This window comes from Chlamydotis macqueenii, chromosome 4 (assembly GCF_036417535.1).
Source record: "Chlamydotis macqueenii isolate bChlMac1 chromosome 4, bChlMac1.mat, whole genome shotgun sequence".
NCBI classification, from domain to species: Eukaryota; Metazoa; Chordata; class Aves; order Otidiformes; family Otididae; genus Chlamydotis; species Chlamydotis macqueenii.
Genome location: NC_141559.1, coordinates 27,135,732 through 27,159,446, shown reverse-complemented (window position 1 = coordinate 27,159,446; position 23,715 = coordinate 27,135,732). Strand labels below are relative to the sequence as shown.

General features: G+C 41.8%; 1 protein-coding gene across 1 annotated transcript in view; it reads left to right on the top strand.

Moving 5' to 3' along the window:
* TET2 (tet methylcytosine dioxygenase 2) overlaps nucleotides 1-23,715 on the top strand; it is a 75,005-nt gene that overhangs the window by 33,149 nt on the left and 18,141 nt on the right. Inside the window, exons 2-3 of the mRNA XM_086746267.1 lie at nucleotides 17,701-21,091; nucleotides 23,390-23,480. Of these exons, the coding sequence (XP_086602393.1) occupies nucleotides 17,701-21,091; nucleotides 23,390-23,480 (3,482 nt within the window). The remainder of the gene's footprint in view (nucleotides 1-17,700; nucleotides 21,092-23,389; nucleotides 23,481-23,715) is intronic.

The following is a 23,715-nucleotide window of genomic DNA, read 5'->3' as shown; positions in this document are numbered from 1 at the left end:
TGGTGGGTACATTTTTCTTCTACAAACTTTAGATTCCCCTACACTCTCTCCATCTCTTTTTCTTAGTCTTTTCAGTGTAATTGATCTCAGCTGTAATATTAAGTATTTTCTCCTTCTCCTGGGCAAAACTTCCCCTGCAAGGAGTTTCTGTCTGCTCTTTCCCTCCCTCCTTAAATAGTAACTTACCTTTTAGGAAAACACAACTGCCTCCCTCTCTGACACTGTCTTTATCTCCTCCATGCACAGCAAGAACAAGAATTTCTACTTCTTGAGAAAACACTTATAAGCTGAAGGAGAAAAAAAGGACAGCTGTGGCAAGGATTATGTATTTGTGTAACTCCTTTTTCTCCTAATCTAGATAGATTCCTATTTTATGTCTGAATTACAGAACTAGAGTTTACCCTTGCATAAACAATAATCTTGCTACACCACTTGTATTGCCTACTACAAGCTGAAGATACTGCTCTTCATTATGACAGAAGTTTGTTTTTCTGGATTGCTAAAATTCCATTTAAAGGTAAAAAATAATCCCTTTCCCTCACCCCTAAAGATAGCCAAGAAAAATCTTAGCTCTGTGCTAAACTGTGAAGAATAAAAGAAAATGGAATACACAACTTTTTGTGTAGGACAAAGAGTATAAGCTTGAGATTTGCCGACATTTTCTTCTTTCCTCAGCAGCTCTCAAACACAACTAATGTTGAAATGAAAACAATAAAAACAACCAGCTGTGAGGACTGTGGAACTGAGGAAAGAAAGAGATTTCTGCCCGTCCAATTACTGATTCAGTTTCCTGTTGTAAAGCATTTTGCAATTCTGCTTGTAAGACAGACACTGACCATGGACCAAAGTCATATAGCATATGAAAAAAACATACCTTTCTAGGTCTGTTAGGAATAGCCCTGTTATCTAAAGACCCTGAGGTGTCATTTTGACTTCCCTAGGCTTTGACTGAAATGCTCAGATGCTAAATTGTCATGAGCAGAAATGCAGCAATGCAGATGAATGGGATTTTGGAATACACATTCAGGAGCAACACCATACAGGGCAGGAAACTCTAATGCAACTACTTTTTGCTTTTTAAAATCACCAAAGATTTTAAGTGAAGAAACACAGTTTCTTGATTGTCATCTGTTGTTACTTGACTTTAACTACGCTTTGTGTCATGACTAAAAGATAACAAGTGTGTAAATCTTCCCAGCAGATGATCTAGAACACTGGAACAGGTTGCCCAGAGAGGTGGTGGAGGCCCCATCCCTGGAAACGTTCAAGGCCAGGCTGGATGAGGCTCTGAGCAACCTGATCTAGTTGGGGATGTCCCTGCTCCTTGCAGGGGGGTTGGACTAGGTGACCTTTGAAGGTCCCTTCCAACCCTAACCATTCTATGATTCTATTTGACAGCATAACTTTGTCAAATGCACTTTCTAATTGTAACACTGAAAGGAAAAGCTGATGCTCTTTGCAGGTGTCAGTTACTTAATATTATCCATCTTCTTTTCTTCATTCAGATATTATAAAGCTATATTTTTCTGTTTGAGAAGATGAGAAATACAGAAACTAGACTTCGAAATTAAAGTGTGGTTTTTTTTTTTAAAGGCTCACAGAAGAGTTTCCCTTTGAGCAAAAAAAAATACAAAGAATGCAAATAAACATTGTCAAGCAATGAAAGACTCAGTATTACAAAAGACAAGCACTGTGGGAGTTACTGGGGCATGACCAATATAAAAAAAAATATCACTGCTGACTACTTTTCCTGTTACTGAAAGTAGCATTTCTAACTTACTAGTCTCTAATATTTCTATGTAAAATCTGGCCTCTGGTCTAGTCAATGCCAGTTTTCCTGCCCACTGCAATGGATGCCAAGGTTTGTGATCCTATTTTACATGTATAGTACATGTAAATGAAAGTGTAAATAAAGTAACAAATAACTTTGTACTTATTTAAGTAGTTATACCTAAAACTAAATCTAAATGATGATAAAATGGTTGATGAGAAACTCAACATGAACTGGCAATGTGTGCTTGCAGCCTAGGAAAGCCAGTTGCATCCTGGGATGCATCAAAAGAAGCCTGGCCAGCAGGTCGAGGGAGGTGATTCCACCCCTCTACTCGACTCTTGTGAGACCCTACCTGAAGTACTGCATCCAGTTCTGGAGCCCCCAACATAAGAAGGACATGGACCAGTTGGAGCAAGTCCGGAGGAGATGATCAGAGGGCTGGAGCACAGGCTGAGATAGTTGGGGCTGTTCCGCCTGGAGAAGAGCAGGCTCTGGGGAGACTTTATAGCAGCATTCCAGTACCTAAAGGGGGCTTCTAAGAAAGATGGGGACAAACTTTTTAGCAGGGCCTGTTGCGAGCAGAGAGGCAGAATCGCCTCCCTCAGCCTGCTGGCCACAGTTCTTCTTGTGCAACCGAGAATACAGTTGACTTTCTGGGCTGCGAGCATTGATGGCTCATGTCCTATTTTTCATCCACCAGTACCCCAAAGTCTCTGCAGGGCTGCTCTCAATCCCTTCATCCCCCAGCCTGTATTGAAACTGGGGCTTGTCCTGATGGAGGTGCAGGACCTTGCACTTGGCCTTGTTGAACCTCATGAGGTTCACATGGGCCCACTTCTCGAGCTTGTCAAGGTCCCTCTGCATAGCATCTCATCCTTCAGGCATGTCATCTGCACCACTCAGCTTGGTGTCATCTGCAAACTTGATCCTGCTGTCTATGCCACTGATGAAGATATTAAACAGTACTGGGCCCAATACAGACCCCTGAGGGCCACCACTTGTCACCACTCTCCATCCAGACATCGAGCCATTGACCACTACCCTCTGGATGTGACAATCCAACCAGTTCCTCAGTCCACCTATCAAATCCATCTCTCTCCACTTTAGAGATACAGACACAGTGCCTACCAGGTGCTAAAAGGGGAGGCAAAGGTGGGAATAGCATTTTGCAAGCTGCATTCCCCAGGGATGGAAAAGGTGCTGGGGTTTCCCAGTCATGTCAGTCTGGGATGTCTGTCAGTCTGGCAATCCTGAATCCTTCAAGGAGAGTTACTGTTCAGCATAACACGTGCACTAGTTACCATCTTCGTGTCTTCATGTGTGAAATGCAAATCTGGTCTTAAAAGATAATGTTGGCAGTACTTGCATTAATTAATCTGGTTCTGTATCTTATAAATATGTATCTGTACCTTTAACAGAAAGAGGTAACAGAGAGTAATTAAAGTGCTTACAAAATGTGTTTGCTAAACTTTGCACGTTGTTATTTACTGGTTACTGTAATTCCCTGTGAATCTGTATCTATCTGTGGTGGTGACCTGTATGAGAAAAATAACTGGTCAAGATGCCCTATTTCAGCTGGAATGTAAAATGAAGGCTAAGTGGTATAATGTGCAGGCCCCAGTATAATTCAGTAACCCACTGCTCGCTGCGGGGAGTAGGAGGGCTCCCCAGAGACAGTTAGCCTCAAAGAAGTGGCTTCATAAATCCTACAGCTGGTATCTCAGGTCAAATGAGCGTGTCTCGTGGTACCAGGCTAGATCAGAGGAGAGGATTTCAGTGCAAGTTGGCAGGATCAGGGAAACATACAGAGTTGCTCTGCACTGGGAGAGAGAGGGTCACGTAGGCAAGTTCCTATAAAGACTGATTTGAATTAAATTATTTTTTTTCAGTTAGTTGGAAACAAGTGCTCTAGCTGTAAAGCAAGAGCTTAGACTTCCAATTAAGAAGGAAGGCTTTTCTCATCAGCCATATCTGGAGGAATTAGCTTGATTCTCCTGCCTTTTTGGGCTCTTGAATCACCATTATAATTCTAAGCAACAGACAAACAGACAGCACAGAAGATAAAATTCTGCAATCATTTCAGCCAGTATTTAACCATTACAGTCCTCCTCTGACTCCTTTGCACACACAGGTATTCTATATGTACCCTTTTGCTGGTTTTTTAGACAAAAGCCTTTTATAACCAATAAAAATAGTGCTAATTTTAGTTCCACAGTCAGTGCAAACTATGCAGTAAGCTCCTAGTTGACCTGAGCAAGGGGGAAGCCTTCTGTAATGAAGGTTACTGGGGACAGGCTAACCCCGGTGGGTGCTGCAGGAGCATTCCAACAAGGGGAGACTTGAAGACTGGGTCAGTTGCCAATCCTTGGTAATTTCATCTCCAAAAACTACTGTCAGTGTTTGTACTCATCAAAGTCTTCTGCTCTAGCCTCTATTTGCTTTCCTCGAACTTCAACTTCCTGCAGCTCTGTGGAGCGCATTCCCCTGTCCCCATCCACTTCCTGTTGTTAACCGTGTCATGGAAAACCTCTGTTGAAGCCTCCCTCTGTCTTACTTGCTGCTCTCTGAAGTACACCAATCTTTCCTTGAACACAAATGCAATCTGAGACAACAGAGGGAGAGTTGTTACTGCTGACGGCATATTTTAATCTTTTGTAGCAATTTCCTTTGTAACCCTGATCGAGCTTTTCAGTAGTCCGTAGATGCAGGCTGTCCCCAACGGGTCTCTTGAAAAAGGGACTGCAAATCCTTGAGCTCTGTATTTCCCTCCTCACTATATAAAGCAATAGCAATGTTTAATAGCAGCTAGTTATTTGCAAGATAGCCTGTTTGATCAAATCAGGATTTAAAACCTAACATCAAAGAAACATCTCTCATATCACGGAAGTTTTATTCTTTTGCAAGGCTGTGTACATTGTTAGAAAGCAGTTTCTCAGTCATCAGCCCATGATACCAGACTGGTTTTAGAATAATCTCAAGTTCTTTTCTTCAACTCATTGGCAGCAGCAGCAGCACTAGTGTTAAAGTGTTTTGGTTTTCTGTTTTAGCTTTAACATCTTTTTGCTGATTTCTGAGTATCTTGTTTTACAATAGTCTCCTTCAGGCAAGAGAGTCCAGAGCAAAATTTAATCTTCAGAGAGTATAACAAAAGAATTCAGCCTTAGTTACCAAAAGATCATTAAGTAGTAGCAGCTGTTTTTAAGACATTGAATTTTTTTCAATGAAGCCAGAAAAACGAAAACATAAACTAAGACTTTATGCTGCCTGATTATGTTGCGATGTATGAGGAAGTGGGACAGGAGGAAGAAGAGCAAACAAATATGTAACATCACAGTAGCCAGCGTACTGATCATAAGCTTCTGACAGCTCTGAAGATATCGCTGCCTCCACACCTCTGGCAACAAGGGCTGAGATGGGGGTTTCAGGCAGGGGGAGGTCGGAAGCTTCTGGGATCTCCATCCGTTTCCAGGATGGAACTGGGGCCCTGCGGGGCAGTGCTGACACACACCCTGTATTGCTCACATGCCTCGAGCCCACATGCCAGGCTTGAAGAAAGGAGCATGGTTTTGTTGGGACCAGCCAGTGAAAGGACCTTCACGGTGCCGAAAGGAGAAGGTCAGAAACAGGATGGACTGGAAGTGTCAGCATAGACTCTAAACAGCTTAATGCCATAATTTCTTCGAAGGACGTGGCATGCTGCAGAGCTGATGCACAGCAGTATGGGAACACATATCCAGTCTCTAGTGCTCACTGATTTGCTTTAGTCTTCCACATTTTTTTTAAAGATTAACCGCAGATACTCCAGAATATTTTTTTCTGCCCATCTCATTTTTAGTTCTAATTTTAGGTGCAACTAACTTCTCAGAACATTTGCCTAATCATTGATACCTACCATAAACTTTTAAGATCATTTTGGTTTGGAGAGCTAGGGCATGCTTCTGATTTATTACACATCAATTACATGCAAGCTTTTATGAGCTAGATGAGGCTGTTAGGAAGAGTTGTTTGCTGGGGAGTGTAATGAGCAGATAAACTTTGCCATTCATCATTGTCCCCCCACCTTTCCCACAGTAAAATTATTAGCTCATTTTCTCATAATCAACCTGGCTGACCCTCAAAATTGTTAACAAACCAAAAATAAACTGTCCTTGTATTTATTCAACAGTGGCATGCATGTTAGCTTAAATGACTGTATTAGACATTTGGTATCCTGATAGCTGTCTCCTCTTTTCTCCCAACTCACCCCCGCCTCCTCTTTTTTTAAAAGGAAAAACAGCTGTTGATTGCCCCCAAAGGCTATATAGAGGGAATACTACCAACCACAGACTGCATTGCATTTTCTTCTGAGCCAAACCAGTTGCATATGTCAGAACTTAATGCCTATCATCCTTGCTTTACCCCCAACCCTGCTCTCTCCCTGATGTGTTTTGGGGGAGGACGGGTGGAAGAGGGAGCGAAGGTTTATGTTGGCAAGGAAAGCGGCAACTGTGCTGCACATCACACTTTGTGTACAAGGACACACACAAGCTTACAGGAACTTGACCAGCACAATGCAAGGTGCTCATCTCTTCACCTGCATTCCTGAGCTCCAGACCACCGCAGCTATTAGACTTCTGGCTGAACAACTAGCCTGGCAAACACTTCACGTAACCTTGCCAGCTAGGAGCAGTTCTGCAGGACCTGTGGGATCAGGTCCTTGTTGCTGGAGGTGTGGATTTAAATAATGAAAAGTCACCTGACCCTTTCAAGGAGAGCTCACCTGCCACACTTCCAAGGAAGAGTGAAGAGAGGCATTTAAACAGCTTCCATTAGTTTTCACCATCTGTAGTAAAGATGTTTACGTAAGCTGAAAAAAATCTCAGCTGTGATTTATGAGATTCATTCAAAGTAGTCCTGTATCTCACATTTGTCTATCGTTCCCAGCTTTCTAAATCCAGTTGAGTGTGTACTTTACAATGGTGAGTTTTTCATCCACACTGCTTCTTTGTGCACTAAGAGCGTGACTGTGTTACGGACAGACAATAATCAATTAGTGAAACAGTATCTCATGACTGAGAATATGAAGCAGGCTTTGCAGGAACTGACAACAGCTCTTTTTGACTCACCCATTTCTGTATGTCTCTTAAATATCCAAAAATACCAAAGGTCTTTCATTAGAGCTTCAAACTCTCTCAAGTCCATGCAGGCCACTGGATCCCTCGGAAGACTATGATGTGTGCTGGCAGCAAATGGCAAGTTGCCACAATGAAGAACAACCGACTGTTTTCAAAGCTTTGAAAATATTTGAAAAGGAAGTATAGAGAGAGGAGTGTTGCAGTTCCCTTCAGGACTGCTCAAATACGGCTCTTCCAAGTGTCAGCTGCGGGAGTCTGAAAGTCTTCGTGAGAGTTAAAACACAATCTGCCAGTTTTTTCTCCACCTCTTTTAGCTTGGTGGCAGCGAATTTGCTGTCTCTTCATGTTGCATCTCGCTGTAAAGAGGAAAAGTTAAACAGGAGAAAGAATGTGCTTTGAATTACTGGAAGTTAAAGGAAAGCAGGAATGCCAGCTCATTCTGGGATCCCAACCCTTTCTCAGCACAGCAGTCCCAAGGTTTTATCCAGTCTTGTAATTTGGTTAAAGGGAGAAACCTTCACGTTAGAGCTGTGTTTTTAAAAAACATCCTGTTCACAAAACCTAGACCTTTTATTGGTTTCTAGTTTTCCTGAAACACCAAAGGGAGATTCCACAGAAAGGCAAATGCCTGTCTAGCTATAATAAGCTTTTTTTCTCTAGTAGCTCTCTAACTAAACATTTCTTGACACAAAATACATAAGGCTCTCCATAAACTGCCCATTTATGCTTAAATGTTAAGAAGTTTTAAATGGCTATAGATAAAAACTGCATTCCATGTAAGCAAGGATGTAACAAGATAAGTAACTCAGAAATGGCCTCAGTTGCATGGAAGCATGAACTGGAGCCCATCACTTGATTCTCAGAACAGGATTAATACTGGCCTTCTAAAGAAAAAGCTAAAAACTCTCTTGACAAGTAGTAAAAATAAAAAATTAAAAAGTCGGGGAAATGACTGTAGCCAGGTAACTACAGAAAATCTGTTTTTCAAGCCAGCCTTAAGAAGCTAGGCTGTAACTCCTTGATAAATGCTGGCATGATGTGAAGTGGGTGTCTCTTGACTTAGAAATTGTTTGGGTCCTGGGCCATTTTATCTAAGATTAGTCAATGACCAAGTTTTTTCCAAGCTCATATGTTGAGAACTCAAAATGAAAATGTAGCCCTACATCTTCGTCTCCAACCTAAAACTGAAGGGGATGGCAACAGTACCGTGCCAAGCTCTGTTGTGTGCTCAGAACCGTGGCAAGGCAGCCAGCTCCCATGTTTTGTTTCTCTCCCAGAGTTATGCTTTTATCAAGGTTGTATCTCGACTGCTGTTAGGTTGTCAGCTGGCTCTGGTCATCAAAAACACCTTGTGTTTCACCTCTTGTACATCTGGAGAGGCAATTGTACCTATTTTCTCAGATGTAGATTTCAGCATGATAATCCATGCCATTGTTGCATGTAGATTGCAGTAACCCACATGAAAACTGCTCCTGAAGACCACACACGAATGCAGAAAGAAGCTGAATGGCAACCATGGCTTCAGGGAGCATCTTCTAATAAACCTCTAAAAATGCATTAGATTCTTATCTTCTGTGGTGCCTCAGCAACAGTGGAAGTCAGAAGAGATGTTTGTGCCAGTAGCTCACAGACTTAAACATACTCAAGTCAGAGGTTTTAAGGAAACAACCTCCTCTATAAAGCTCTGCTAGAAGTAATGAGTCTGTTGATTTCAATGCAATTTATACAGTCCTTCTCAGGCTGAGGGAATAGAACTGATTTTAGTTACCAGGGGGAAAGCCAAGTTAATTCATAGAGGTATTTGAAATATTATATAGGCACATATTATAGCTGCCTGTATATCAAACATTCTAACTCGGGGAAAATCTAGCAGAATGTGGCATGTGCATAAGGTCTCCAAAGTACAGACTGTTGATTTGCTTTGTGACCTCTGTGCATTTGGTCAGGGAACAAATAGTATGGATATAGATCCACCCGGGGAGGAGATCGGATGTCACAAACGGGGTTGTTTATTCTAAGAGGGGAGCATTAATAACAGTCTTCAGTTACACGAAGAGAAAGAAGCCATAGCCCAGAAGAAAAAAATAGCTCTGCGAGTCTGTGGTAGATGGGAAGAGACAATCTAGGGTTATGTTTCAAATGGCAGAAGCTTTCTAATACATAAGGTTAATGAAGCACGGTATGTAACTGTGGGTTGTTATGCAACCCTCATCATTAGAGACCATTGAAAACAGGTTGGAGTGGACTGGTACAGGTCTGGCTGGTGCTGTCCTGGAGCCGAGGAACAGGGCATTCATCACCTCAGGCACCTGACAAACCTATTTTTCCCATATGTTTATGAGTGATTGGTTTGGTTTGCAAGTTGTGCAAGGCACAAATTGGAAAGAAGAAAAAAAAAAATCACAAGTGGGCATGAAAACACATTTTAAAATCAAATCACACAGCAATTAAAACAGCACAAGATCTTTCCAAAGCAAGTACTCTTGTTTTGGCTCAACTGCTCCAACTTCACCATCTGGAAGTAAATCCCCAGAAGGATGTAGGAAACCACACAGAAGCTGCAGTGGCACGCAGCGTCTCAGATAGGAACACATGGGTATCTCATGGCTCACCGCCCCCAGCAGGGATCCCCAGCACCTGCCCCTCGGGTGTGCCAGCACGCACAGTGCATACGGTGTAGCGTGGGAGCTGTCTCTCTGTGCTGCCTCTCATTTCTCAATGGCCAAGAATAGTCGCCAAAAATTGACTCCACTACAGCATCTCAACCTAGATGTGGCAGAGGCCTGAGAAAAATGGAGGAGGAAGCTCTATAGGGGTGTAAGGGCTACCAATAGTGAGGCCAGTGAAGGGGCTGAAAGCTGTGCTTTATCATCTGGACTTGTGGGAGCAACAGTCAGAGAAATCCTCGGAGTCATCAACCCTTGTCTCTGCATTCTCCCCACTCTCCTCTCAGTACGACCTTCACCTTCAATTTTTGGAGAAGAAATTTAAGAAAACTGCATTTAATCCAAAATTCTGTTTTCACCAGAACTGGGAGGCCAACAGGATTTCCTATCTGAATTTCAAAGGATAATGGAAAACAAAGCTGTGTAAAATAGGCTTTCTGAGGATGCTGCAGCCCACAATGTTTTAGTCTCTTGTATCGGTTCTTCCACCCACATGCCAAGCAGGATCATTTTTGTTCCTCTTTTCTAACGTTGCTTCCCAACGTGATGAAACCCTGAAATTTTTAGCTTGCTAATGTTTTTTCCTTTGGGTCCTCCCTTTCTTCTTTGTAGTACAGGGTGAAGAGAGCCAAGAGAATCTCTTCCACTGCTTGTAGTTCTCAAGGAGGGTGTACTACTTCATAGTGAATTATTTAACTCTGCCAACAGCTGTGATGAAATCATCACGGATAACCGACCTTCAGCTGGTGTCAGGAAGTCATCAACCCAAGAAATGCATGTTATATCCAGGTCTGAAGCCAGATGGACAAAGATCACAGAAACTGGAAGATAATGATGACACTGACCTCTTGGTAACATTCCCTAAATGGCAAGTTGATAACATCAAGTGTGTCTTGAAGAACTGTTCAGCCACCAACACTTGCTTATTCTGCTGTACTCACACAGAGGCATACTGCGCTACAGAGCTTGGTCAGAATAGCATGAGCAGTTAGCTGTTGCTCTCAGATGACTGATTTTGATCAGCAGCCAGTATCATCGTTACCATTTAACACATGGGGTAGCTGAAGTACTGAGAGGAAAATCATTCATCAAATTATACCATTTATCCAGAAATCAAAAACAGTTCAGAGCACCAGTTGTGCACCTGATAACACTGCCCACCCTACCTTGCCAGCCTTTGCTCAGTACCTAACCTAGCATGATAATTGGCTGAGATGAAGAAAAAAAGAGGCTTGGTTCTGTTTTCCTACCCCAGCATGTTTCCCGACATTGAATCCACAGGCACTGGTGAATAACGCAAATGATGTCCTTGTGGGTCACAATTTGAAACAATTTTCCTGGTCCAAACTTCACAGGCACACAAGAGAAGTTTCTCATTATACCCAGGCATAGAACCACCTCACTCAGCGCACGCTTATTTGAGCATCCCCAGCATTTAAGACCATAACTCCCATCCCCACAGCCTTCTGATTACAATTATCAACTACAGTGACTCTCAAAAACAGCAAAGGCGAAAAGTGTTTTAGTTCAGCTTCCCTATATTTGTGAAAGATGTATTAATAGTTAAGGTGGTACTCAAGAAATTGAGCAATACTGGTCTTAGAGTATGTCAGCATACCAACACCCAAGATAGTGTCAAACGGGCTAACGTGGGAAGTAATTCAGCTCTGTGTGATGGCCCCTCAGTATAAGCCACTTGGATCCATCATACTCCAAATCTAAACCACAGAAACAAGCTTACAACCAGCAAGAACAAGCATAGGAGCCAGCCTCTTCTTGAATGTTCTGGTTGTTACAGCGGGAAGGTCCTTTTGTCTCTTAAATCCAACCTTGTTCTAAAGTTTGACCTTTCAGGAGACATTTCTAATCTCATCATACTATGGTGGCATTACAAGCGACTTGAAGAGTTCTTTTCTTCTGTTAGAAGTGCTACATGGCACAATTAGATGCAAAGTTTATATAGGACATAAATCACAAAAAAATTAGGAACTGGAGAGCTGTGTGATGCGACATTATAATTCCTATTACTTGCATTTTATATTCCTGAATTCGTTTCCTTCACATAATTGTTTTTTTCCACTTGTATTGTAGAGGCATTTAATTTTTACTCCCCTTGATTTTATGCAATTGTTAAAATAGTGCAATTTTCCATGTCTGGGTAGATATTATGCATTACCCAGTCTTGTTGATGGTTATATAATGTAGCAAGCAGAAATCATTGTGCAGACCAGTTTAGCTTTACTCTCTTGCCCTCCGTATTAAGGTCAAAAATCAAACTGATTCAAGTGCTTTTGCAACTAGATCATTGCACCACTGAAATGCAAGAACTGGTGTCAATAAATTGGGGAGGTTTAGCACTAGCTGATTTAAAAATGCATGAATTAGGAGGCTTCTGGCTTGGATAAGATTTAATTATTAATCTATATATTTCACAAATCCCATGCTTTTCATTCCCTTATGTCTGCTTATATCTATATTCACTAGTCACCATTTTCCCTGTAAATTAAGGATAAATTAGCTATAAACTAGGTAACAAATTCTAGCCATTCCACAGTTTCTTTTCTGTTTGATACAGATTATTCTTAGATCTAAATGCCACAGAAGACAATTATATTCATGTAATATGACCTCCTACAGAATACAGTCACAGTCTCATCCAGTAGTTTCTTGATTAACCCCTTAACTGCTGTTTAAAGCTACAATGAGTAAGGAATACATATATTTTAGAAAGGAATACAGCATTAACTTAAAAACTTCAAGGGACAGAGACAGCACAGCGTCCTTATGTGAGTTTTTTCCAAAGCATTGCTAATGCACTGAATAAATACACTATCGAAACGAAGAGACAGCTGAATGCAGTGCAAAAGGACCCCATTGTAAGCCATAGAGCCCAGCTAACAACGGAGTGTCCTTGTCCTTCTGGGGCCTCCTTTACATCTGCCTTGAAGTTTCACTGTGTTTTGCTCAGACACCATGCTTGCAGTGGGGCAGCAGTGATGCTGGTAGGGAGCAGAGCAAATCCTTAGGGCATGTTGTGGGGTAGAGAGCCTCAATGCACCTTGGGCATGAATGCAATCTTTCTTTTAAATATGCTTCAGACCACAGGGTTAAAATCCTCTCTCATGGGTGCATTGGCTTCAGAAAAGCACATTAAACCTGTAGTTAAACAGCAGGCCCACACAGAGTTTGGTTTCTGATGGTATTGTATTTATTACAAAATACCAGCATCTCTGGCTTGGGAAGAAGCTGTTCTGCAAATGGCAAGCTACCCAGAGTCTGGGCAGGCACAGTCCTGGTCTTGCCTCTCCCACTATACATGGAAGTTTGCTTTGTTTCTCAGTGTATAAACACAGTGCGCCTTAAGTGCAAAACATATAGGAAATCCTTATACTGTACCACAGTTTTCACGTGTGCAACATCTTAGCCCAGCAATAACGGAAATGTCTGTCTAATAAGGAGTTTTGATACGTTACATTGCCCATTAGCCATCTGAGTTAACTGCACATCTTTTCTCCTCTACTGACGTTTGCAACTTGCTTACAGGTGTTATCCCAAGGCAGAACTGAAACAACTGCTACTTAGATAGGCCAGAGAAAAATGACATCCCATGATAACCACATGGCTATAAATCATGGTGTTGACCATCATTAGAACCTCTTACATGTCTTGTTCCAAAGTTTAAAAAGAGAAAACTTTGACACGGAGTTAATAAAAAGCGATTTCGCATTTATGCAAGTCCAGAAGATTTAAGATTTTAGTGCAGAAATTGAGCTCTCTGATAATGCCATGTTTGAGTGTCCTTACCTAGGAATAACTCTACTCATGCCTTTTCTCAAATTTTCATTCATTCTTGAAATAGGAAAAAAAAAATTCCTTCACTTCAGGAGCTTTTTCACTTGCTGGAAGTTCAGGATTTGGACCTCCTTGCCAGCAGCACAAGCTTCAGAGGAGAGGAGCAACTGCACAACAGTACATAATAATACATAGCAAATTAAGCCAGAAGTGAAGCCAACTATTGTACCCAGGTGATAGGAGCAGGAGAGTGTAAGCAGAGAGTACAACTTACCAAACTGGAGTTTGGCAAGACTTAGAGGTAAACTCATTTCCTGTCTAGAAAGTGCTACAGGAGTTTCTTTTCTGGGAGCAATTTAGACCTCTGTGTCATCTGGCAGTGGCAGAAGGGCGCCAGCAGGATGGAGGCTGTGGCCGCACTCCAGGAAAAATCCAGCGAGCCATCAGCAAGCTCCTGGGTATCCAACTTCTGCTTTCTTGAGTCTCATCCTAATAATCACTGGAGCACAAGTCAGCTGAGGTTGTGATCTGAGGAGGTGTATTTCTGCCAGAGAGAAAAAACCTGAGGAGATATATTTCTATCCTAGCTAACGCCAGAAGGGGAAACAACCCATCTGTCATCTCACCTTTCAGTCCTTTTAGGGCTATGAGTAGTCTAAACACAGCATCCCCACCCCACCCCCCTACTTTTTCTAGTTGGAATCTTGTGCAGCTTTGCAGAAGATTGTACTCCTCTGCAGTGGGTGCATTTGTCCATTCATTCATTCATCTGAGTTGCTTTGCATTCACAAACTCCCCAGATATGGGTGCTATATAAAATAAGGTATGAACCTCTAGAGCTGGCTAAAAGTAAAGACAGATTTTCCATGAAAGAAAATTACATAACTAAGAGTACTTTTGTTGCCGCAGTAACGTTTGTCGTGCTCATAACAATGCCTTCCATAGTCTTTCAGTATTCCCATATTGGTTGAGGTGGCAGGAATATGCCAAACTTGTCTGTAAAACAAAACAAAAATCTCAAACTCCCTTTCACAAGCAGGTTTCCAATTTATGCCCCATATGTGGCAAGAAATAAATGTACATACATTGCTTGCATCTGAAAAAGTCAAACGGTGGTGGGCTGAATTATAACTTGAATGCATATTGGTGGGATGAGATGCTGATCCATTTTGCACAGTAATGTGCTATATTTAAGTCACGCATCGTGGTGTCTTCAAAGAGGCCAGTCATAATTATGATGGATTAGACTGCAGAGTCAGTCCTAGATGCAGTAATTGTTTCACAGATGCTGCTGATGTGACTTGAATTTCTAATAAATTATAGCTGAAGAAAAATGTGTGGAGCTACTAAATGGTCTGGATAAAATACAGTTATGGGAAAGAGAAAAAATGCTAACTGCTATGCTTAGGGAAAGGTAGATGTACTTTGAGAGGTAGACAGTTCACCCCACAACAATGATAAAGAAAAGCACAGAGACTTTGTAAGGCACAACGAGGTCTGCTTAGTAGTATCATCAAGAATATCTTCATGGTGTCCCAGTTAAAACCAGTAATAAAGGTATCACTGCCATTTGTCTTTGCTAGTTTTAAATTACAAATAATTGCTGTGGCTTGTAGCTGCCTGAGCAAGACTTGTGCTCAGGTGTGACTTGAGGATTGCAAATAACTGAGTGTAGACAGAGAAAAAGTATAATGCAAAATCACCACAATGCTAGATGCATTTCATAGAATGCAAATCTACCACTTTTAATTGATGAATTAACTTTGTATTTTAAAGAATCAAACGCTTCCAGTGTCCTTTGCAGTGTCTAATACCAGTGTCTTCTACACTGGAGGTAATCAGAATTTGGGGGAACTGGTTGACTCATACCATGACATCTTTGACCATACTGTGAAGAATAATCCATGTCACACAGTGAAGATAACCTCGCGATTTTTGAGGACAGCATGAACCTAAGACTTTTTTCTAAAGCACAGATGTGCTTCTTCAAGGGTTTTGCAAGCGAAGTTTAGAGAAGTCAGGCAGCCCTGACTGCTAAACAAAACAGTGTTTTTACCTGTCAGTAAGAAGTTGAGAAAAAAAAAAGATTGTCTGGGAACTCTCAGAAGGAATTTAGTTCCAACTCACATGGTACCCCAGAACACAAGCAGCAAGGCAGACTTTGAGGGCCAGAGGAAATTTCTCACAGCTCAGTCACACAGACTAAAACTTTTTTTAAAGAAAAAAAATATTTTAGAAGCAGCTTGAAAGTACAGTGTTAATTACTATGGTGCCTTTTATTTAATTTCATACTTGCAAAATACAGCAGCCTACACACTCATGTCTGAGTTGTGGTTCAGCTGCAATTTCTAGGTATGAAAGGTGTGAAGGCAAAGAATGGTTTCCAAATTAGGCTGACATTTTATTTTTGAGACACTCTGGGAGCATCATTCTGCTGCCCGCTGTAGAATGACACATCAGAGGAATCCTTTTCACGCTGCTTTCTGTTAAGTGTAGAATATCGTCTCCCTGTGAAAGCTGCAAAGGCTTGTGTCTTGTGGTACTTTAAGGCTAGGTTGGGAAATACACTGAAATATATCTAGAGGGAAGAAGCCTACTTTAGCTTGTCAAGAAAATAGGTAAGATGGACAAACATTCTTTTCCATCTCCCTATTCTTACTTTCCCTTCAAAACCTCTTTAAAGTACTGTTCTCTCTGCAAGTAACTTCTGTCATACAAAACATAAATTGAGTACAGAAAGAAAAGAAAAAAAACTTCAAGAGGTCAAAAGTAAATGTAAAACCAAGTTTGGTATAAGGAGGGAGTGGATACCAGTCATCATATAGGTGCTTGCCAGTCAAAATGTATGTTTGAATTGTCCTGATACTGAGACAAGACAAAGCTGCAAGCAGAGGGGATTCTGCTGGATATAATGAATCTCATGAATTAGTATTACTTTTAAAAGCATTTTAGAATCATGTTACTCAACTGAGTAAGGCAATGCTGCACTGAAAATTGTACAAATTAGAAGTTCCTTAGCATTAAAAAAAAAACAATAGTGTAGGATAAATACGTAAGCAGAGCAACGATGATGGGTGAAATCTTTCAGTATAGTAGTTTTTCCTGTGCAGTGGCAATGCCAGCCACATGTAATGCTTCTCCTGACTTTGCAGTCCAACCAAGGATGATCTGGTAATGGAGGACCCTTCAGATTCCCCTTTATGCAAACTAAAATTAAAAGCTTCAGGACAAAGACACACATGAGTCCAAATTTCCTCTGTGCAATCTCACATCTGTAAGATCCTGTCAGTCTGTCTTCTGTAATTTGTGACTGGTTGAGAACCATAAAGGCAACAAAGAATAAATTACAAGTAGGGTCAAACAAGGGCTTTATCTATGTTAACTGGGATTCTGAATCCTGGGAAGATCCATGTGAACAGGATTAGCCTGTCATTATATGGAATTTTTTCACTGTACATTGTCAGTACTTTTATCCAATGAAAAACTTCATTTTATAAATAAGATATAAAGAGTATATGAGAAAATGGGATTTTCCATCTAAGAAAAAAAAAATCCTTATCTCCACAGCTGTGAGGCTCAGCTCAAAACCCAAATGCATAGTTTAAGCCATGCTTGATGTTTATAAGTAAATTTGAAAGGATATTAATACCTGAAAAAATACCACTTCCATCAAACCTTTCAGAAATCTCTCAGTTTGTTTCTGTCAACATTACCAAGATGCTGATGAACTGTAAGAGCTCCTGTGCACAGCAGTCAAGCATGGCTTTGTCTCACATGTATATTGTGCCACTTGCGTGGTCTTTAGGAATGCCAGTTTTAAAAGATCTTGTCAGACAGCTGAAGACAGAAAAAAGGAGGTTTTCCCCTCTAATTGGCAAGCTTGGTGGCAATAATCCTTCAAGTCACACAAAAGAGGTTTGGCACACTTAACAAAATAATGAGATTAGCACCAAGTCTGGGAACCGTGGTTTTGGCATGACTTTCTGCCTTACCAAGGAGAAAAAGTGATGACATAGTCATCTATGGAAATCATTCAAAAGCAAAGAAATTTTTTTTGCACCATTAGGAGAGATTTTTTTTTTTTTTTTAAATACCTGCTTGTGTGTTAAATGGGGGTAAGGAGCCACTGTGTATTTTCACTCTCTTTTCATCTTGAAGAACAAACCTTCAAGAAAAAGGGAGACATGGAGCTGCAAAATGTGATAGAATAGTGAAACACCCCTCAGGTGCACCTGTGAGCTCACATTGTATATGGGAGCTGGTCAGGACAATGGGTGCTTGAATGCTGCAGAAATTGTCGGTAATTGGAAACTAAAATTGACTTTGATTCTCTCCCATTTCTTTTCTCTTTCAGATACGTTCAGAGGGTAGCCTTGTGGATGGCCCCGGAGCAGGCCAGATGGAACAGGACAGAACCAACCATGTTGACGGCAATAGATTGAGTCCATTTCTAATACCGCAATCTTCTCACATTTGCCAGGCTGAGCCTTCTGCGGTAAAGCTACAGAATGGAAGTCCAGCAACAGAGAGGCCTGAAGTTGAAGTAAATGGAGACCACAAGCGGCTATTCGTTAAAAGCAACTATGGAGTGCCCCACCTGAAGGGAAGTCCAAACAACCGTGTTAGCCCCGACCTTTTACAAGAAAAGAAAGTATATTCCAAATATATGCAAAATGGTGGGATAAAACGCACTTTTAGTGAGCCCTCTCTGTATGGACTTCATGAGAGCAAGAAAGTGAAACAAGACAAAGAGGTAAATGGAGAAAAAGCTGAGCCAGAGGATAATAATGAAAAACCAAGCGTCTCCGAGTGTTACAGTGAGAAGAAACCTGAGAGTTTTACAGGACAAGAAAATGAAGTTTCAGATTTGATACAGTCTACAAGATACAACAGTGGTGGTTCAGAAAACCCTCATGACCTCCTGATTCAGGATGAGCAGGAGCAGGAAAATGTTCGTTGCCACAACAGGGACATTGTCTTACTACTTAAGAACAAGGCAGTGCCAATGCCTAATGGTGCTACAGTTTCTGCCTCTTCCATGGAAAGCATGCATGGTGAACTCCTGGAGAAAACACTCTCTCAATATTATCCAGAACATGTTTCCATAGCAATGCAGAAGAACACATCTCATATCAATGCCATTACCAGTCAGGCTACTAATGAGTTGTCCTATGAGACAACGCATGCATCCCATACCTCAGGGCAGATCACTTCCCCACAGACCTCAAACTCTGAGCTGCCTCAAGTGCCAGCTGTAGTGGTTACTAAGGTCTACAACGCAGAAGACTCCAGTAAACCACCTGTATTGCCAGGTAGCTGTACACTTCAGAAACCAGAACTACAGCTACAGCAACAGATTCCAGGCTATGATCCACACCAGTTACCTATAGGAAACAGTACTGTTCCTGGAAGTGTAGGGCAGGTTCCCGACCAAGACCTCTCTCTAAGTTCCAACAGTAACCTGCAAGCTCAGAGCGCCACACTGGAAAGGTTTTCTGAGCAAGCAGAAAAAAATGGTGCTTTCTTTAAACAGAACTCAACGTTTCACAAAGATTCCTCCACTCCTCCTGCTCCAGAAATGAACAGTGCACTGTCTGCCGTGGTGCGAGAAGGACACCATTCCTGTGACCACAGATGTGATGAAACTCTTCCTGGGGAGATAAAGAACGAAGGGCAACAGCAGGGACCAATGTCAGAAAGTCCCAGCCTCAGCCGCCAACAGCTTCACCCTCAGCAGAGACTTCCGCAGCAGGCACAAACATCACAACAAGATGTCAGTGAAAGCAACCCGCAAGCTGCTATGGCCGCCTCAATTCAGCAGCACCCAGAAGAAATGACGCTGCCGTCGAAGCCTCCCCTCCAAAACCTACAAGCGCGCGGAAGTGAGGGTGAGTTGCAGCAACACTATCAGCATTTCCCAGGACTGAGAGAACCTGAGATTCCTCCCGACAAAGAAAAGGACCAAGTGAAAGAGCCTGTGCAACAGGCTCAACATTATTCAAAACCAGCCTGGATAGAACTGGTTTCCACCCAGTTCCGCCAGGGAGAGCCTCCCCAAAAGCCCAGAGAAGCATTACTACGATCAATTCTTCAGTTCCACGCAAACACAGCCGAAACAGCCTATACAAAGCAGTATGCTGGAAGTCCTGATGCATTAAAGGGGCCTTCAGGACAGCCCCAGAGCCAGAAGATAATGCAACAGGAACAAATTCCTTCGCTGTACAAAAGTGAGACCTCTCAGCTGCAGCCACCTCCCACAGCTGACCAGCAGCTGCCGTTCCAGAAACACTCACCGCAGCCACAGCTCCAGAAGATGGATTCCCTACTCAAGTCCCAAGTGCAGCCACACCCTCCGCAGCAGCTCCATTTCCAGCAAAGACCAGAACAAGAAGCCGAACAGCCTTTAGGGGCTCCGCTGAAACAGCAGCACTTGAATCCCCAGCCAGGGGAAAACAAGCAATTCTTGCATTCACACATTTTGCAACAGGTGCTCCAAAAACAGGCACAGCAGGTGCAACTGCCGTGTAGTTCACAGCTAACCTCAAACCAGCAACAGGCTTTGCAAATGAAAAGTAAAGACCTGCCCCAAACAGTTTCCCATTCCCAAAGCAATGCTGACCAGCTGCTAGACAGGACATCCTTCAATCAGCTTAAAGTAGATGAATGTTTTCAAACTGGGAATAAATACATGAAATCAACTGCATTCCCACTGCATAACCCTCAGCTAGGCCTAGAGCACGTACACAGCATGAACCACAAGGCTCCTCTTTACGCTCAGAAAGCAAACGCTAGTCTGCAGCATCCCTGCCCAAACAATGTGCACTTGATTTCTGAGAAGAAAGAAAATGCCGCAAATACTGAACGCTTTGGAGCCAATAAAATGCAGAACTCGCAACGAGCGCAGTATTTTTCAAGTAACTTGACTGCAAAGCAAGATGTGAATCACTGTTTTCAAGAACAAGAGCAACAGACACAACAAGCTTCAGTTACACAGCTGCCACCACTCCAGCAAACACAATGCTATGGTGGTAGCCTGAACCAAGATCTCCCAAGCCAACAAGCTACGCAGATTCCTCAGCGGTACTTACCGTACAGCCAGCAAACTGCCCCACACTCCCAAGATCAGAGAGGCTGTCATTTGCAGTCCCAGACCCCTAAGGATTTTCAAAAGCATGCTGCTCTAAGGTGGCATCTCTTGCAAAAACAGGAGCAACAAGCATACCAGCAACCCAAAACCGAGATTGGTCCCAGTGCAGTGCGCAAGCCTATAAAAATTGAGGCTGGCACAAAGTCTAATGTCTGTATGCGTCCATCAGCTGGACAGCTGGAAAACAAAATGTGGAAAAAAACAATTAAACAAGAGAATCAGCACTTTGGCTGCGAGAACATGCAACAAAAGAGCATCATCGAGACAATGGAACAGCAGCTAAAACAGATACAGGTCAAATCACTGTTTGATCACAAGACGTTTACTATCAAATCACCTAAACATGTGAAGGTTGAAACAGCAGGCCCTATTACCATCCTATCAAGAAATACTGGTGCTGCAGATTTTGACACTCAGACCCCAATCTTAGATCAGCAAGCAAACTCATCTGCTGAGAAAACCCCGACCAAAAGAACAGCTGGAACTGTTCTCAATAATTTTTTAGACTCACCTTCCAAGTTATTGGATACTCCTGTAAAAAATTTATTGGACACACCTGCCAAAACCCAGTATGATTTCCCGTCTTGCAGCTGTGTTGGTAAGTGCTGAGATGTACTAAAAACATACTAGTTCACAGGAAGGAAATAGCCTTAAGTTGGGATCGCAGGGTTAGTTGGATGTTTTTGTATGAGAATTTTGAGGTTGGTTTTTTTTTTTAGAACAGTAATTAGTAAAGACTTATAAAATTGCAATTTTATACACTTATGCCTACTCCACTTATCCAATTCTACAAACGGGCTTTTTCTCAGTATTTCGTAAAGCAATCACCTATTTGCTTTTTCAGTCAGAGTACTTATGGCCAGTAATGTATCCCCTCACATCCATTCTCCTTGAGCAGCAGACATGTAATGACAACATGCTGATAAAAAGTATGTCATAACTTTATAATCTAATTTATTCATCAAGGTTAGATACAGCATTTATAGAATATGTCCTGAGTCCAAAACTTGAGATCCTTACACCATTTTTTGCGCTAATGCTGAAATTGCTGCAGTTTCCCTCAGTAAAGCTTAAGCAAAAAAGGGATGACACATTATTCCTCATTTGCTGCAAGAGTTTATCCTCCCTTTCACACATTTGTCTCCTGCAAGGCTAAAGAGATCAGTTTCTTAGACAGGCTACGCAAGCAGCACCAAAAAAGCAGCAAGGGGGACCCTCAGTGTTTCGTCATGGCATACCCAATCTCCAGAAGCCGGAACAATAGAGCAGGTGGAAGCAAAGTAGAGTGACAGGCATAGCCCAGTAGCCTGAGCCTCCATACAGCACTGACACTGCATATAGCCAGGCCTAACAGGCACTTTCAGACTCTACTGCATAAACTATTCAGGCTGAGACAAAAGGTTCAGCATCAAAATGAAAAAAAAAAGAAAAAAAATCCTTGTCATAGGTTTACTTACTAGGATTTTGTACCAACGATAAAAGAGGGAAGTTGAACCAATGCTCCTCTGAAACTGCAAAATAGATCTTTCTGCCTTTCTGAATGTTTGGGGCTATTTCTCAGAGATGATCCATGGGAACAAAAAGAGGAGGTAGTGGATTTCCAAAGCCAGTTCCTTGCTATTCCGTGTTGTTTTAGAAGAAATAACCTATAAAACGTAGGTTTTTTGAAAACATTGAAGTTTTGTTGTTTTTTTTTAATTTTATTCTCAAGACAGTTTCTCCAATATAGTTGGCGTAAGTTTTTCTGGCAATCATGTAATTATTCTCACTATTTTTTAGCCAGTATTGCTAACTAAGAAAAACAGCTTATTCCCCATTTGTATTTTAATTCTTCAGTCTTAACAGACCCTCTAGGAAATAAAGGAGCATAGAATAGTTTGGGTTGGAAGGGACCTTTAAAGGTCATCTAGTCCAACCACCCTGCAAGGAGCAGGGACATCTTCAACTAGATGAAACTTAGTTCCTGTCCTCTTTGAAGAACCCAGTGCCACAGCAAAATCAATAGAGTTTATTGCTCTTTCCTGCCAATACTTGTCCTTAGGAGGATTAAATTAAGCCATTCTCCCATTGACATGTTCAGGTTTATGGCATGCCTTCATCATGCTTCCAGAGGCAGCTTCACCTCATCCAGCCTTTGGAGTTAGCATGGCAGAAAGCATAAAGTCAGCCCCCAGACAAGTCAGCACAGCTCCACCATCTCTTCCTGAACCCAAGCAGAGCCTGGCCATTTCTTTCTCACTCTTGAAGCCTGCCTCCTGGTATCAAACCGAACATGTAGCATATATTGTGATGCTGACATGGTCCTACCTACACAGAAAACTGAAGCCACATTCTTGTCATACAAGCATTTTGACTAAGCCTTGTGCAGGATTTCTTTCAGCAAACTTGCTTTTTTTCATTTCACAGAGTCTTTCTGTGGGTGGCAGAAATTCTCTATGTAACTTTACTGGCCGCTTTCTCAAGCTGTAGGTTCCTACACTGTAACATGTCTGCTGAAAAACAAGTACTGTACAGCTCAGTGTCAATATTTACCATTGTTATCCCATTTATCCTCCTTTCTAGATACTGGGAAAGGAGGAAGTGGGAGAAGGAGAAACAATTGTTTGGTGATAACAGGAAAATGCCTTTTGAATTTCAGTGTAGAGCCTGAGATGTGAAACAACTGTTTGTGCTAGCAAAACGCACACAGTCTGTATCACGGCTATTTGCAGGATTAGCCACATGCTTTGCATGTTTTGTACAAATTGTGTGGGCATACTTTAGACGTGTGTTTGAAAACTCTGACCCCAGACCCATACAGCAGTATTCTAATGAGCTAGATCTAAGCTTTGCAATGTGACTTTTTACATTATAGAATTAAGCTTCAAAGTAATAACCTTTATTTTGTTTTAAACAGAGCAAATTATTGAAAAAGATGAAGGTCCTTTCTATACCCATCTAGGAGCCGGTCCTAATGTGGCAGCTATTAGAGAAATCATGGAAGAAAGGTAATTAGTGCAAAGGCACAGGGCAGATTAACATTTATCCTTTTGTGGATGTCAGAATTTTTCCAGCTTTTGCACATAAAGAAATAAACAATTGCAAATCAAGTAATTACTTGTAGGCTTAGCTACTCCAGTGTTGCCAACATTACGCACTGTGCTATTCACCAGAGAGTCACAATATTTGACAGGGCTAATAGTCTGCTGGCTGGCACAGGCTGAACACTTTCAGACAGATGCC